At 50.3% G+C, this 16,134-nt stretch overlaps 1 protein-coding gene across 2 annotated transcripts; it reads left to right on the top strand.

The window, feature by feature from the left end:
• Window positions 1-2,058: 2,058 nt before the first annotated feature.
• Window positions 2,059-15,914, top strand: SPRY4 (sprouty RTK signaling antagonist 4). Of its 2 annotated transcripts, none has more exons than XM_059174911.1 (2): window positions 2,059-2,270; window positions 11,298-15,914. In XM_059174911.1, the coding sequence occupies exon 2, from the start codon at window positions 11,345-11,347 to the stop codon at window positions 12,242-12,244; it is 900 nt and encodes a 299-aa protein (XP_059030894.1). In that variant the 5' UTR covers window positions 2,059-2,270; window positions 11,298-11,344; the 3' UTR covers window positions 12,245-15,914. The 2 variants fall into 2 exon arrangements, with proteins under 2 accessions (XP_059030894.1, XP_059030895.1); XM_059174912.1 differs by lacking the exon at window positions 2,059-2,270 and adding an exon at window positions 2,285-3,211.
• Window positions 15,915-16,134: the final 220 nt, after the last annotated feature.

The following is a 16,134-nucleotide window of genomic DNA, read 5'->3' as shown; positions in this document are numbered from 1 at the left end:
GAAAGGATGTATTTACTGCCATCCTTTTAATTGTTCAAGCAAGTCCCAGAGTGAGCACTGGCTGCGAAAATTACTACTCCAACTTCCCTTGTTCAGTGTGCTTAAATGACTTAACAAAAAAACAAGTTTTGTGTTTGTGATGCTGAGAAGGGGTGGTAGCAAAGTAGAGAGAACTAGGTTGCAAAGATCTGGGAAAATCATTTACTAGGTCATTCATTGAGCAGGTATAGGACTCTTGCCCTCAATTTCTTTCTACATCTGACAAATGAGAATGACACTTAATTCAAGACCAGCAAAGGTCGGTCCTAAACAACTGTCCTAGTAAAGAGTTTTTCTTTTCGCTTTAAGACTGCAGTGCTGGGCGGGTGGGAGGGGGGCTCTGCCCCCAGGATCTATGTAAGTAAATCATGCTGCAAAGGTACCTTTGAGTAGCAAGAAGACATTTTAAACTGAGACTCTGTGAACTCGAATTCTGGTCCAGATTTGCAAAATACCCCCTCATGGCCCATCCCCAGAGCCCTAGACCCAGCTCCAACCCAAGGCCATACCTCAGACCTGGACTGGAAGCCTTTCATTGGCTCCTCTGACAACAGCCAAGCCCAGTCCTTCAGTGGTGTAGAAAGAAAAAGACAGCTCACAACCTCCCGGTCAAGCCAGAACACCAGCAAGACAGACTTAGGGGGGATTTAGGCCCTGGCCTAGCTCTTACTCAGGCATCAAAGCCATCCACCACACCCCACTTTCCACCCTCCCCCCCACCCCCCACAGTCTCCTCCGTTCCTTGCCAGGGCCGGGCCTGCTGCCGTTGTGAGGGCTCTGGCCCTTCCCCGAGCCGGGCCTAATGGCGAGGGCTTTTCTTTTCAACAGCTGGGCTGATGCGATAGCCTCCACCCCACACAGCATCATTAACTGCAAAGAAAGGATCCTTGGCCATTTCTATTTCCTCCGCAGCTCAAGAACCCTGTTGTTATTTAATCCTATGGCTACTCCAGCAGCATCCTCTGCTCGGCCGGCTCCACCCATCCACCTGGCTAATTCTGGGCTGTTCCCGCGTCCCTCCGAGGGTAGCCAGCTGATGGGGGTCAATGGGAATAGACTCCCACTGCACCAAAGGGGCGTGGCCTTCGCTGGACTGTAGCTCCTCCGGCCTGCGTCCCGTGAGAGTTGGGAAACGCTAAGGGATGGAGAGGGGAGCAGCTAGTCAGGGCAGCCTGAGGCCGGCAGGCGCAAAGGCGCTGAGAATATCACAGTGGGATATGGCGGGGGTGGGGGGTAGGACTTGGCACTTCGAGGCTTGAGCCCGGCCTCTAGCTGAGAAGCCAGCGTTGGCCTGGGGGCAAGGGGTACTGGAGATGGACGAGGCCTCGGCCCTGTCTCTGTCCACACCCAAGAAATGGTGAAGTGGGGGTGGGAGGGGTCTGTACTTACTCAAGGGAAGAATCGGATTCATTCAAGCAACCCCCACAAAGCCCTTCCTTGCTATGGACATTTAACATTTTCTTAGTTTTTGGTAAGCGCGGCTTCACGACCCCTCCCCCCAACACCCCTAGGCTAGAGAAAGATAAGGCCCCCTGCAGGGGGTCTTCCCGTCTCCCGCCCTGCCCCCCACCCCTGCGGCAGATCGAGATCCCTAAATCTATGTGAGTTCTCCCCACCCAGCACTCGGCCCAGGATTCAGAGGCCACAGTGCCCCCCAACCCCCAACGACACTGACGGTTCCTGCCCAAGCCCGCAGTGGCGTGAAGGTGGCCGTTACCTCCTCTCGCAGGCTGGGAGGGGGTACAGCCCGCGCAGCTGAGCCAGCTGCAGCAGTCGCCGCCGCCCTCCATTCATTGGGGGGGGGGGGGGGAAGCAACAACAACCTCCACCCCTTTTTGTAAAAGAACGACGGCCTCTGGAGGAGCTACAGTCAGCCCCAGCAATCAGGGGTTAAGTTCTTTTCCGGCCCCCCATTCATAAAAAAAGGAGCGCGGCGCATGCGCGTGCGGGGTCTCTTGTGCCCACCCATTCATAGAATTGCGAACGGAGCGCGTGCGCACTGGAGCACCCTTCCCTCCCATTCATAAAAAAGCCATTTTCCCAGGCAGTGGTTGCAACACCGCCGCGGAGGCAGCGAGAGGAGCTGACAGCGCGGAGCTGGCGCTGCGGTGCGCAAGAAGTCCTGTCGGTTTCTCCCGCCGACGTCTGCATGAACAGCGGCGTCTGACCCGCCCGGGTTCGGAGATTTACACAAGCGTGGAGCAATGCTTGTGGTTCTGCGGCTCCTCAAAGTAAGTCCCTAGCCGGTTTCGGGATCCGAAAGTGCCCCCTCTGAGTCGCAATACGACTCCCCCTCCGGCTGGGGCAAATGGTGCGCTATTTCTGGGCGCGCCTCAGTGTTCTTCCCTCTCTCCCTGAGCCTCCTCTAGCCGCTGCGGTCTGCCGCAGCTCCCTGACGCCCTCGGCTGGGCCGGCACAGAGCCGGGGGTGTTCACAGCTTGGCACCAGAGTTTCCGACCCCGGGGCACTGCCAAGCCCGGCTTCCCCACTCTGCGACTCAGGAAGCCCCGTGCGTGTCCCGGGAGTTTGCTACTGGCCTGGTTTCTTTCCTCCTGCCACCACCCGCCTCGAGCGTTGGAATGGGAGGCTCTGGGCTCGGTCAGGAGCCACCTTTTGGGTCCGGCGGGCGCTCTTGCCCTGGGCGGCTTGCCCACCCCGGGCTCCGTGCCCACGGTGCCAGCTCTGCCCAGATCTCCCCAGCCCACTGCAGCGGCCTATGCTCGACGTAGGTTTTTCTCTTCCCTTCGGAGCCGTGACAGACTGGGTTTTCTACCATTCTGTCTTCTCCTCGATGGTCAGCACGTAGATGGCCCGAGACTGGACATTTCTGCTCTCTCACTTTGGCGAGGCGGTTCTTAGCCGTCTGACCTTTGCTCTGCCGCTGCATTTTATGCTGTGGAACTGCCTTGCAGTTTCCTTACCCTTTCCCGGCCTCTGCAAGGGCAGAGGCCCTTCGGCCTCCTCTTTCCTCGTTTCTCCGGGCACTGAGCTGTGCCGGGCCCCGGGGCCGGGACGCGCTGGGGCTGTGGTGGGGGCTGAAGGTGCGTTTACATAACGCTGGGCGTGTGGGAGCTGGAGAAAGAGGTTGCATGCGTAGTAGAGATAAGGTTCCCGCTTTCCCTCCTTCTTGGTGGTACCAGGCTTGACATCACCCAGAAGAAAGATAGAGACGGTACGTTCTGAAAATTCTGAATCTCCAAGGCCACAGGGGCAGTGAAGGGGGGAAAAGGCGGGTTTGGGCAGCCAGGACAGCTGGAGCTTGGCTTCATCACTGGGGCCAGGGCTGTGCCCAGTTCCCCCTCCATGCAGACGATCAAAAAGCATTTAGACAGTAGCTGTTCTTGTGCAAGAAGAAGATTTCTCAATTCTCTTTGGGGCTGGGGGTTGTGGGCAGAGAAGGCAAGAGAGGCGAAAATGATTGCATGGCTCGATGGCTGAGTTATGGACGGAGAAGCAAGCTGGGCTGGAGGGGCTTGATGGTGGTGATTAGAGGGGAGAGCTGCTGGCTGCCTCATTCACCAGCTGCTGGATGGGCGTCCATATTGCCAAGGCTGGGTGAGGGCAGGAGGCTGCGTTCTGGCACACGGAGTCTCTAGTAACCCCCAGGCATGGTTAGCGCTGAAAGAAAAGATGTGGGTTCAGTGGGGTGCCCAGATCCAGTGGGAAACCTCACTTTTCTGCCTCTAAATCAGTGGCGTGATTCTCTCCAGTTTGGGGAGGGACAGGAGCAAGTGCATGCCTTTCTGGTTAGCTGACCAAGGCTCTCCAGTCTTTCTGATGAGCCTCTCGGTGATACAAAGCTGGAAGGTGAAAGCCTAGAGCATTTAGGAAATACAGCCTTATCAATCTCTTAATAAACTCAGTCCGGCCTGTGGCCCTACCCGATATTGCACTGGTGATTTCACAATGTTTAGAGTTCTCTGGATCTTCACATGAATGGAACATAAAACATCTGAATTGTCCAGTTTTTTATTATCTTTAGTTTGTGGGTGTGGGGTGGACTAGGAAAGGAAAGACTGCAGTTGACCCCTTTAGCTCTCTGTTTCAAGAGAGGGGCTGGAAAGACGCAGACTTGTCCAGTGGTGAAATCCAGTTTCCTCTCTTTGCCAGCCCTTGGGAGCGACCTCACTTGCCAGCAGGCTTCAGGCAAATCCATTAATGTGAGCAGCGCACACAATAACCAACTGAGATGCCGCATTTGGCCAGTACCTGGTGGGAGGCATTTTGATGGCATATTTCCAAAATCTCTATGATGGACAAATTTTGGTCAGTTAGGGTGAGGAAGACTTTCATAAGACATCTCTTAATTTTCCTTTTTTAGATTCTGAACCCAGGAGTCATTCCCCTTTTTGTGGAGTGGAAATCCTCATTCCCACGATCTTTTTTGTATTACCATCATTTTGAAATTACAACATTTCCTTAAAGCTTTGGTTAGGCTTGGTGGGAGGAGACAGAACCATAGCCTAGAATGATTCCTGGCTAAGCAGGACAGAAACTGGGGGCCGAGAGATCATTTGGAGCTTACAGAAAAGGTAGAGAGATGAGGCTCTTTGGTATTCCACCCTCTGTCCAGCATATTCTTTACCCATTCCAACATCTACATCCCCATCCCCCACTCCCACTCTGGTAAACCCAGAGGTCTGGCTGACTTGAATGACAAATGAAGGCAGCCTTTCCAAGCAAAATTTGAAAGTAAGTGATTTTAAAGTAAAGGGAGAAAAAAACACCCATTAACACCTTCAGAAGTGGCCCTTGAGAACACTTTGGGACTTTGCATCCAATACCTGATGCTAACTCCTTGGGTGTGACATCTTCTGGCCCCCAGTGTGGGGGCCCCCCTCCAAGCATTTTTCTTTCTCAGGCCATCCTCTTGGGTATGACCCAGATTTTGTACCAGGGAGGTTTGGAAAAGAGCTCCTTTTCTTTAGTTAGAAGTTGAGTGTTCTTTAGAGAGTTAAGGCATTTAATCTGGTTGTGACTCCAGAGTGCCTGTCACCTTGCTGCTATGGACCTGCAAGTTCCTTGTGAGGAAAACTTACAGGAGTCTTACACAAACCTGGATTTAGGGATACAGCTGAAAAATTTGGATTTGGGATGTAGATACGAAAGCGTTCTTAAGGAAAGGGAATGGCAAAAGTGGAAAGGTTCCATCTCATGGCAAACCTGGATCTCCTGGATAGAAAGAAAAGCAGTGACCCATTGGAATATATTTTTGGTCTTTCAAAAGAGCCAGAGGAAGAAGGGGATGAAGAGCAGCATACAGAAAACTGTATTACTCCTTTCAGACCAAGCTGGGGCCAGGTCAGAGAAGGTGAATAGCTAAGAAACCTGCTAAGCTTGAGCTTTAGTCTCTCCATTTGTACAGTCAGGGAGGGATGGAGGGAAGAAACTTCCCAAGGGGGCTGTCGTGGTGGGCTGTGCTGGGCACATACAAGGAGCTGGTTGTGAGGGAGCCACTTCTTACACAGAAGATGTGGAGTGTTGCATGAAGTTAGAGGCGGGATATTCTTGGCTCTCAGGGGTCTGGGGCCACCCTGCAGATCCGGACAGCTGACAAGGCTGGGGATGTATCCGGGACATGTGGTTGGGTTTAAGAGGCTACACCATTCAGCTGTGTTCATGATTGTTCTTTCCAAGGACAGTCTGTGGAGGAAGCAAGGGCACTGGGGAGGGAGCACAGATGTGCTGGATCTAGTGGAGAAGGGAAGAGGCCCTTCTGGGGCAGGTGGCCATTTGCAGAGAGTGGTTTCCCTTTTCCAGTAGTCTTTCTTTTTCTGGTTGGGAGGAGTGGGGAGTCATCTCCTGCCCCATCCCAGGAGGAAGCAAAAATCTGTTATCAGGAATCCATTATTAGAATCTTTTCTTAGAAATCTCTGGTGGAGGGTAGTAAGATAAATTGTCTTGTTGTCAGTGAGAGGGGGGCCTCCCTTGGGGTCTAAGTTTCTGTTCCCCTCCAAACTTTGATATGGGCCGGGAATTCTAGCCCCATTCTTTTCTCTCCCTTCACTTCTAGTATCTCTTTAAGGGGATCTGAGCAGATAACCAATGAAACCAACATTTAAAGCAGTTAGAATAGCCCAGAGCAAGTACAGCAAGACCCCACCACCACCACCACTAATCCTTGTGCTGGGACTTTGGCGCGCTCAACTGAGGAAGAGGGAGAGGGTTGGGAACTGCTAGCTGGTAGTGGGACAAAAGGATGAAAAGCAGCTGTTTTCTTTTGTGATCCCTAACTAACTATTATGGCCAGAGGTGAGCTCCTTAGTGAACTCCTTATGCTGGTGCTGGAGAGGGGTGGGGGAGCCGCTGCAAGGATTCTCAGACAAATCCAGCTGCGCCAATGCTTTGTTCTCCCACAGGGGCTGTTCTCTGCATCTCAGAGATGCAGAGATGGTCTTCCTCAGTGGGGTGTAGGGAAGGCTGGTCCTTGGTTTTCCTCTCCACTCCCCCCAACCCCGCCAAACACCTTTTAAAGTCTTTTTGAAGCAATAAGTCATTATTTGGTTGGAATTTAATTAACTAAACTGTGATGCTGTCACAAAGAACCAAGCGGCAATCTGGGTGGGATTCCCGGCAGCCTAGAGACCTTTTCTTCTGAACTGATAAAGGGTTAAACAACCTTCGCTGGGAGGACCTGCCTAGACTGAATAGAGCAGTACAGAAATGGCCCATTCATTCAGAGCCTCTTGCCAGTCTGTCATGTGCAGAGCTATAGTTTTGAAAGCACAGCTGTCAGTATTTCCCAACTCCTCTTCCCAGGGGAAGTCAAGGGGAAGGGGTGGGTGGGTGGCATGGACCTTTAACACACCCCTTGATTCTTTTCAGCCAGCCTGCCTCTGTATCCTGAAGCTCAGCCCATCCCACAGGTACATATGCCACAGACTGCCAAGTGGCAAAGACAGGACTGTGTGCTCTGTGCTTTGCAATATTCTGCTGATTCAGTATTCTAGGACCGGCTTCTGGCTTCCTCTTACTCAAGCCCCTCCCTCCCTTCCCCACAGACCTAGAACAGAAAGCACCATCTGAGAATGTATCCCAGGGATCCTTAAGTTCAGCTTTGTAGGAGAGAGGAGAGGGAATTCCTTCCCATGCCAGGGCTTCCTTTTAGACTCTGCTTTGTGATGAGATCCTACAAGTGACACTAAAATGAACACGCTTAGTGAAGCAGTGGTGTATGAGATGACAGAAGGGATGGTAAAGAAAACTGAATTGGAAACTTGAATTCTGGACCTTCCTGTAATGACAGATTTCACCCCCAAGAGCACAGTGAGAATTCCCTCCACAGGGGGCCAGTCTGATGTAACCCCTGTCTGCGTGCTTCATTTCCCTGCTGGTTTGGTTAAGAGCCCCGCGAATGGCCTGTTGAGGCTCCCTGAGGGCTGGTGGCAGACTGGGGAGACTAGTGGAGTCCATGCTTGTGAAAGTGATCAGTGCTTTCCTGCCTTTACATGAATACCTAGATGCTACTGTAAGTCAGGGCTGTGGGGTTGAGGCAGCAGGCTCTTGGAGCCTTTGCTGTCTAGATTCAAATGGTGCCCCAATAACTTACTAACATTACTAGCATTATGACCCTTTGTTCTTCATTTCTTCCTTGCAGAATGGGTGTTACTCTCCAAAGTGATGGTGTAAGGATTAAATGAGAAAATCACTGACTGCTTAGCACAGAAGCCTGACTCGAAGATAGGTTTCATAAATATTAGCTCCTTCCACAATTATTATTACTTAGTATGAGAAGTTGGGAGTGGAGGCAAAAGTTTCCTTTCCTCATGCTAATCCATAATAATGCCACCTAAAAAAACTCCATAGAGGTGCTTCTCTGACTAAGTGGAGTGCTGGCTTTGTTTCTCTGTCCACAGTTTTCCAAATTGACCATCAGTCTTCCAAAGAGCCTAAATGAGGCAAAGCCTCCTCTCTCCTCTATTTATATTATAAATCTCTTCCTTCCTTGCAGGGGAAGCAGGGAGTACATATTAAACTGCACTTAAGTTCCTCAGCATTGCTTAGGCTAGAGGCTGGGTGTGTCCCAGTGAGTAGAGATTGATCTTATAAACCAACTGAGGGTTGGGGGTTTTGTGTTTTGTGTTTCTTGTTTTTTGTTTTTTTGAGGCTTCATTTAGCCTTGCTGAGGGGTTATCAAACAGTCTGCTCGGGAAGTAGTGGAAGTCCATGCTAATGGGGAGGTAAGGCATTGGGGCTGGGGGAGGGTTTTGAGCACTGCAACTGTGAGCCAGCCACTGGTTTTTGCTGAGCTAGTGGCCGGGAGGAATCCGACATCAGGGTTATGATAGGGAAGACGCATTTTGGAATATGCCTGCTGGAGCCATCTTGTATGTTGCATGTCCCAAGAGAGCTGAGTCATCATGGACCAAGCTCCCACCCCCATGTCTGGCCCCAACAGCAAGCCGAGATCTTGACAGCCAACATCCCATTGCCCACAGGCGCTGTGCCCACCCTGGCATCCTGGTGGGACTTTTCCATTAATGTGCCTTCTGATTCCAGGGCCTATTAAAATCTTTGAGCATTGCCATAAGAAAATATGGCTGTTTTTAAGAATTCCAAAAACAGAACTGGGGGAAGAAGAGTGTGTTCTTTACCCTTATTTTTCCAACAGCATGGCAAGTCCCAGTCCTAGTTCTAAGAGACAAAACCCCAACTACATGGGGCAAAATGGCCTTCAAACTGCCACTGGCAGTTTTGTTGGCAAGACCCTGAGCATTCATGACCCAAGCTTCTGGAATAAGGGAACCACACTGTCTTTGTCTGGGCTGGGGGTTCAGGCTGAGGCACCTCTTGGCTGGCACCTGAGAGTCTCATCCTATGCCTCCATCAACATTTTCCTTTCTTGTGCCCCGTCACATGTTTTCCTCCAGGTAAAGTCCCCATGGTGGGGACCTGGGGTTCCTAATGCTCGTCTGTTGAACCTAAACCCATTTGCAGAAGCAAGGCTTTGGAGCCCCTGCAAAAGAGTAAGTGGGCTAAGGTAGCATTCCCTAAAGTTCTGCCCCACTGTATCCTGGATCCTTGGAAAAACTCCTCTCTATAGATGCATATTTGACCTCACCCCCATCCACAGGGCCCCTATAGGAGGCTGCCTTGGTAAATGATCATTCTTGGTGGCACAAGTGTCAGACACTTAAGGCTAGTAACTCTGCTGCAGGGGAGTCTCCCATTTTAAGATGATGCTCTCCTTGCTTTTGGAGGGAATGTGGAGACAGGAGGCAGGTGTTGCCATTAGGCAGACTTTCTCCCACGTGAGAAAAACTACACAGAAGACCTAGCATCTTTTAAGTAGGTAGAGCTATGGGAGCAAAGCCAATAATACATGCCCTATGCAAATGGGAAACAGCAGCTGACTGAGCACTGAGCCTTATGGAAAAGACTTGATGAGATGAGAACACAGGATGAGAACCTTGTGGATAAAGTTCCCTTTTCTCCCCTTCGTGAACTTTTCATTGAGAGCTAGCTTGCTCTTTTAGACAGATCAGAAAGCATTTGGAGAAGCCCTTCCCCCAACAATTTCACCTTTTTTTTTTTTTTTTTTAATCAAATACCGTTTCCAAGTTAGGGGGTATAAAATTGAGTTGCTCTGAATGCTTTTTCCACCCGCCGCCTCATTCCTCAGTGTAGACATTGGTAAGTATGGATGAGTCACCTGGGGCAGAGTATCATTCCCCTATGATTGGAGTACTGGGATAGGCCAACTGTGTATCCAGTCTAGAGGGGCATGGGGTTAACTAGAAATGGAAACCTATCAACACCCCCCCCCTTAGCATTACTCTGAGGCCACATGAACCTGACAGCAGAGATGCAGGGACTGTTCCCCTAATGAGAACATCATTAGTATCATGAAAGGGCATTCATCCAACTCTGCCTGGTAACATTAATTCAGTGGTCTGTTCCTTTTTTCAATACCATTATCTTTCCCTTCTATCCGCTTCTTGTTCTGTCTCACACCCCCACCCACTAGTGGACTCTTCCCAGAGTCTAATCTTCCTCTTGGATTCCAAATTGTGTCCCCTTGGGCAGAGGTCTTGGCCTTCTGCTGCTATTTCTTTAAATTGATCTCCAGCCGAATTCCGAATGTAAAGGTCAGCAGGCGAGGAAATGGCACTTCTAATAGAAAACAATGTGCACTTTCTAAATTTGAACCAAGTCGTTTCCGCTCTTTGATTTAAGTGACTTCCTGGGGTTCCGTGTCAGGCACTGCAGTTGAATCTCTGGCGGGATTCCAACTTAAAATTGCACTCTCTCGGTGAAATTAGAAACTGATCCAGAGTTGGCTTAGCTATTCTAGTAAATAGCATTTAGGCTGAATGTTCAGCTCAGCACTTGGAAATGGGTGATGTGAGTGCCCCTCGAGAGGATTTCCCATCCAAGTTGTCAGAAGTGCACCTAGCCAGAGGTTATTAGCCATTGGAGGTTGCTGCTCTTAGAAGTGGTGGTTATAAGTTAATATCCTGGATGTAGAGGCATCACATACAGCCCTTCCTTCTCTTGTGACTATGTGAAATAAAGGCTTTTGTTTATCTAGCTGATACACTCCATGGGAGCTCACAGGGGCTATCTGTCATGGTCACTACATCCTCAGCACACAATCCTTTGGGTGTTCAGGAAATCTAAGCTGATGCTCTCTGGAATAGTGATACATTACTGGCAGGCAAGACGCTAGGTAGTGGATAGCATTTTCTCATTTAATCCTCACAAGAACCCATTTTAGAGATTAAAAAACTAAGGCATAAAGGTAACAGAACCTTACTTACAGCAACATTGCTAGGGAGATGGGTGAGAATTCAAACTTGGATCTGATTCCAGACCTGTATTTACAACCACTGGGCTACCTAAACTTAAAAAATAGGGCATATTTTGCAGCCATTGCAAGAATGGGTTTGGTTGGGCTAGGTTTGAACTCCTGCTGAGTTCTGTTGATAATTTTGTGTGCCTTTGGACAGGTTATTTTGAACATCCATTTTCTGTAACTACAGAAGGGCTAGTAGTAGTGAAGAGTCAATGACACATTCTACATGGAGCTTACCAGAGCGTATGGCTCATTAAGTGCTGAGTAAGTGTTGTTTCTATCACTCACTATTGTTAGTATTAATCATCTTGAGCCTCAGTGCTGGAGAATCCACTGAGAATCCAGTTCCCATTTCATTTGTACTCCCAAGGACCTTAAGGGATGGGGGTGGGGTTGTTAACAGGCCAAGTACTGATGCCTGGAATCCACTCTCTCTTCCTTTTCCCCACCTCCCCCTACCCAGGGCCCCTAGAAGCTTGTTCCTCTGCACAGTCCAGGACCTCCAGCCCAATGGAGCCCCCGATCCCACAGAGCGTCCCCTTGACTCCCAGCTCAGTCATGGTCCAGCCCCTACTTGACAGCCGTATGCCCCACAACCGCCTCCAACACCCACTCACCATCCTCCCCATCGACCAAATGAAGACCAGCCATGTGGAGAATGACTACATAGACAATCCTGGCCTGGTGCCCCCTATTGGCCCTAAGCGGACCCGGGGTGGGCCCCCAGAGTTGGCCCCAACGCCTGCCCGCTGTGACCAGGATGTCACCCACCACTGGATCTCCTTCAGCGGGCGCCCCAGCTCCGTGAGCAGCAGCAGCAGCACGTCCTCTGACCAGCGGCTCTTGGACCACATGGCACCACCACCTGTGGCTGATCAGGCTTCCCCGAGGGCAGTGCGCATCCAGCCCAAGGTGGTCCACTGCAAACCACTGGACCTCAAGGGCCTGGCAGTGCCCCCCGAACTGGACAAGCATTTCTTGCTATGTGAGGCCTGTGGGAAGTGTAAGTGCAAGGAGTGTGCATCCCCGCGGACACTGCCCTCCTGCTGGGTCTGCAACCAGGAATGCCTGTGCTCTGCCCAGACCCTGGTCAACTACGGCACCTGCATGTGCCTGGTGCAAGGCATCTTCTACCACTGCACCAATGAGGACGATGAGGGCTCCTGCGCTGACCACCCCTGCTCCTGCTCCCGCTCCAACTGCTGCGCCCGCTGGTCCTTCATGGGGGCCCTCTCCCTGGTGCTGCCGTGCCTGCTCTGCTACCTGCCTGCCACCGGCTGTGTGAAGCTGGCCCAGCGCGGCTACGACCGCCTGCGCCGCCCTGGTTGCCGCTGCAAGCATACGAACAGCGTCATCTGCAAGGCAGCCACCGGGGACGCCAAGGCCAACAGACCAGACAAGCCCTTCTGACGCTTCCAGTCGAAGCCCCCGCGCTGCCCCTGAAAACCTGGTTCCCTTCCTGACACCTGAGAAGACCACAGCGAGGCCAAAGGCTTTAAATGTCCTGAGGCTGACCTTGCTGGTCTGCCCACTCCCCACCCTCAGCTTCTGAAGATATGGAGACACCACTGCCCACCCTCTCTTTCCCGAAAGGATGAAGAAGCACTTTGGGTTGTTGTTTTTCGTTCTTTTGGTTGTTGTTGTTGTTGTTTTTTTTTTTCCAGGGTCCTGGAACTCTAGCAGACAGACAGTGGCAGGGGTGTGGGGTGGGGGTTGGGGAGGGTTCCTTTTCAGAAGACAGAACACAGATGTGGACACATATCCGGAAGTTGCAGCTGCTTGAATGCCTTCCCAGTCCCTCTTTCCCCCTCTCCCCACTCTTCCATTCTCTGGCTGCTGGGGAGGAATCATTAACTGACCAGGACCTCTGAGGAAGACGCTTGGAACCCTGATGTCCGTACTTCTCTCCCTGCCAACCCCAGGTTGCCCTAACACCATGGGGAAGGTGAAGACCCTGGCAATCCCTGTTGTATATACTTGGGACCCCCTTAAGAGCAGAGGCTCATTCCCCACTCTGCCTCCCTAGAGCTGCAGATGGATTTTAGGAGCCACTACAGAGCGCATTTCTCCCTTCCAGCTTCATCACTAACTGTCAGGGGTGTTTGCTCATAACACCATCCTCTGGTTCTTACCGAGTCATAGACTCACCTGCCACTATGAGTCCCGGGTTCTCTCTGCCCAGATCCTTTCCCGAAATTTTTATGGGTAGAGAAGGCCGGGGCGGCACATGCGAGACCAAATATAATTTTGCCAATGAGTCTGAGGCTGTGGTCTCTGGATCCAGTCATTACGTTTTTTTAGAACAATTAAACCAGATGCTGTAATGGTGTTTAAAAAAATAATAATGAAATACTTGCTTCCTTTTGGGCCACCCCCAGGAAGGGCTGATTTCAAAATCTGGGGGGCGAGCAACCTCAAGGAACACAATCCCCCTTCCCACCAAGAAGAGGATTTTAAGAGCAAAGAAGAGAGGCAGCACCTCCCATTGGCAGAGTGACAGTAGAGCCGAGCTGGGTGTGGGCTCCTTCTCTTGTGATTCTGCTGCTTGCTGTCATAGCCTTTTGTGTACAGTGTTGTGTGTGTATCTTTAATGTAAATAGACAGATGATGAAAAAAAAAGTCTATTTTAGTGTTAGGAGGCCCTGGCTGAGGAGTAAGAGCAAGGGGGGGTGGGGATTCTCCAGGGGCTTCTTGGGATTGAGCCCTGCTTCCCTGTGTGGCCACACTACCCCCACCCAACAGTCCCCAAAGACGTAGCAACTCACTTTCTCAAGGTGCTAAAGGACTCGAAGTGCAGCACGTCCAGTGGGTAGGTACTTGTTGCATGCAAAAGCTATATTGTGTGTGGTCCTCCCCCTTCCCCAGCTGTTGTGCAGGGGTTTTTGCTTCGTGTGATATTCTGTGTGTTGTCCCACCCCCATGAGAGGACATGGTCTGGGTCAGAAAAGCTACCCCAGGTGAAACCAGAAGTGCAGCAGGCAGACCTTTTGTAGCATTTCGTTTTTCCAGGAAGGAGGCAAGGAGGCAGGTAGCTGTGATTGACATGCACCCAGTGCTTCTGAGGACTTTTTTTTCCTTCTTGAAGACTAGTAGTAATATCTTATGATTTAGAATAAGTTAATTATAACCGTAGGTATTTATTGATTGGAGGAAAGGAGTGGAGGGTCATATTATTTTAGGCTTTATTTATATAACATTTGCTAGCTTGTAAAAAGTTATGAAATATTGCATCTATGTTTTCTAAGGCTGATTCACGTAGCTACCCTTGCCACAGTTGTGATGGATATATGGATGTTCTTGCACAAATAGGAGGGAATGGTAGGACAAACACATTCAGCCAACCACTTACACTAATTGAATGTATCAGATATGTACTAAAGGGACTGGAGATGTTTTCCTCAGAATATTTGAGCAGAGGTTACCCCCCAAATGGAAGGGCACACGTCCACTCTTGGCAAGGTCTGAGAACTTTTCCCAGAGCCCCTCTCAAATGTCTCCATGGGAAACTTGACCCACTGCAAGTTGCACTTCAGTGATCTTGGTGTTCTACACACCCATTCTGTGGAGAATTGATTTACATAAGCTGTGTACACACACCCCCACACACCCCTACTCCACCAACCTTCTATCTACACAGACCCTGTTTCCTAACAAACAGCCTCCTGACCCCTGATGAACCCTGAATTTTTGTGTACATAGTTGTAAACATGGATTTTTCTAGTTTGGGTTTTCTTTTTTCTTTTTTTCTTCCCTCTGTTTTGCCTTGTTCTTTTTGGTTTGCATTTAACCTGCTAGATGGATGTGTGCCGAGCTGCCGGTGTCCCCTGTGCTCAGTGATAAAGGGAAGCGGTGAAGCAGCTTTGGTTCTCCCAGCTCTGTTGCAGGGCAAGTCCTCAGCATGTTTTTCTCAGCTTGGCAAAACAAAACAAAACAAAACTGGCTCGCCCATGGGCCCTGGGGGCCGATCAAGGGCCACTAGGGACTAAACTCTCAGAATCACGACCCATTTCTCTGGGTGCTTCTGGCTGACTGTGTTTCCATCAGCAATGGCTTGCTTGGCTGGATTATGCCTCATCTGAACCTTTTCTGAAAAGAGCCAGCTGGTTCCCACTTCTGTTCAACCTGGGGTTAGTGGTCGTTCCGCGTGGAATTGGGGGTAGGGTCCACAAGCCTGGGTCCAGGACACATGTCCTAGTAAGCCATGGCTGCTCCCACCCTAAGGGTGGGTTTATGAAGGCCCAACACTCCCAAGAAGCACCCTGAGAACTGACTCTAGGATAGCCAAGACTTCTGGATGGATGTCGGGGTGCAACCAAGGCTTCTCACAGTCCCTGGCTGGAAAGAGGTAAAGACCAATCTCCGCTGCTGGTATGGGCCCCTTCACAGCCAGCAGAAGTGGAAGACCTTCATGTGACAACATCTAGTTCTTCCAGAATTGTGGAGTCTGCGTGGATCACCAGTGAACATCGAGTGGGGCCCAGTTAGCTAATGAGTGGCTGAAGTTTGCACAACATGGAAGGTATTGGTCAGGAGCAGACACCCAGTTTCCGTCACTTTGAAACTTCATAGTGTCCCCTGCTGCCCCAGGAGATGGCTGATGGAGTCTGGGCAGCATGACTTTGCACTGTATAATTCACTAGGGCATCTCCCAAGCTTCACTGGCTTTCTGGTTCATGCCTTCAGTAAGCATTTCCATGCCCTGTGCTTACTGTGACAGTTGATGACAAATCTTGTGCTGCCATTTTTGCTGTGGGTAACTGTGGTGTCCTACCTTGCTTTCTCTTCTCACTGCCCCACAGTTTGGTTTTGTGTTACAAACAGAAAAGCTGTTCAAGGTTCCCACCCCACTACCTTCCTACTTCATGTTGCCTCTTCACTGTAGCTCCTTCTCACCCCACAACAAAAGTTACCACAGAAGGTTTCCTTTGTATAGAATATTTATTTCGAAGCTCTATTTTAATAGTATTTATTTTAGAAAGTCTACTATTGTCAGAGTTCTTCTGTTTGTGAAGAAAAAAACAAGTTAAAAACTGAATGTACTGATCTAGAAAATATATATAAATATATATTGTTAAATATACACGGGACTGCCATTTCTTGTGTGTTTGTGTTCACACCCCCAATATCCTCACCCAGCACAACTCTTGAATTTGTCAAAGAACACTCAACAAGTGGAAATCTGTACCCCAGCTCTGGCAGGAAAAGGAGCAGAGATGGGGAGCTCCTTGTGCCACAATAGTCCCTTGTTCTACTTCTAGGACGCCCTGACAACCCCTGTAGGAAAGCTTCACTTTATAACC

Source organism: Mustela lutreola, chromosome 5 (genome assembly GCF_030435805.1).
Source record: "Mustela lutreola isolate mMusLut2 chromosome 5, mMusLut2.pri, whole genome shotgun sequence".
In the NCBI taxonomy this organism is placed as follows: Eukaryota; Metazoa; Chordata; class Mammalia; order Carnivora; family Mustelidae; genus Mustela; species Mustela lutreola.
Note: the sequence above shows the minus strand (reverse complement) of the source record. Positions and strands in the feature narration are given on the sequence as shown.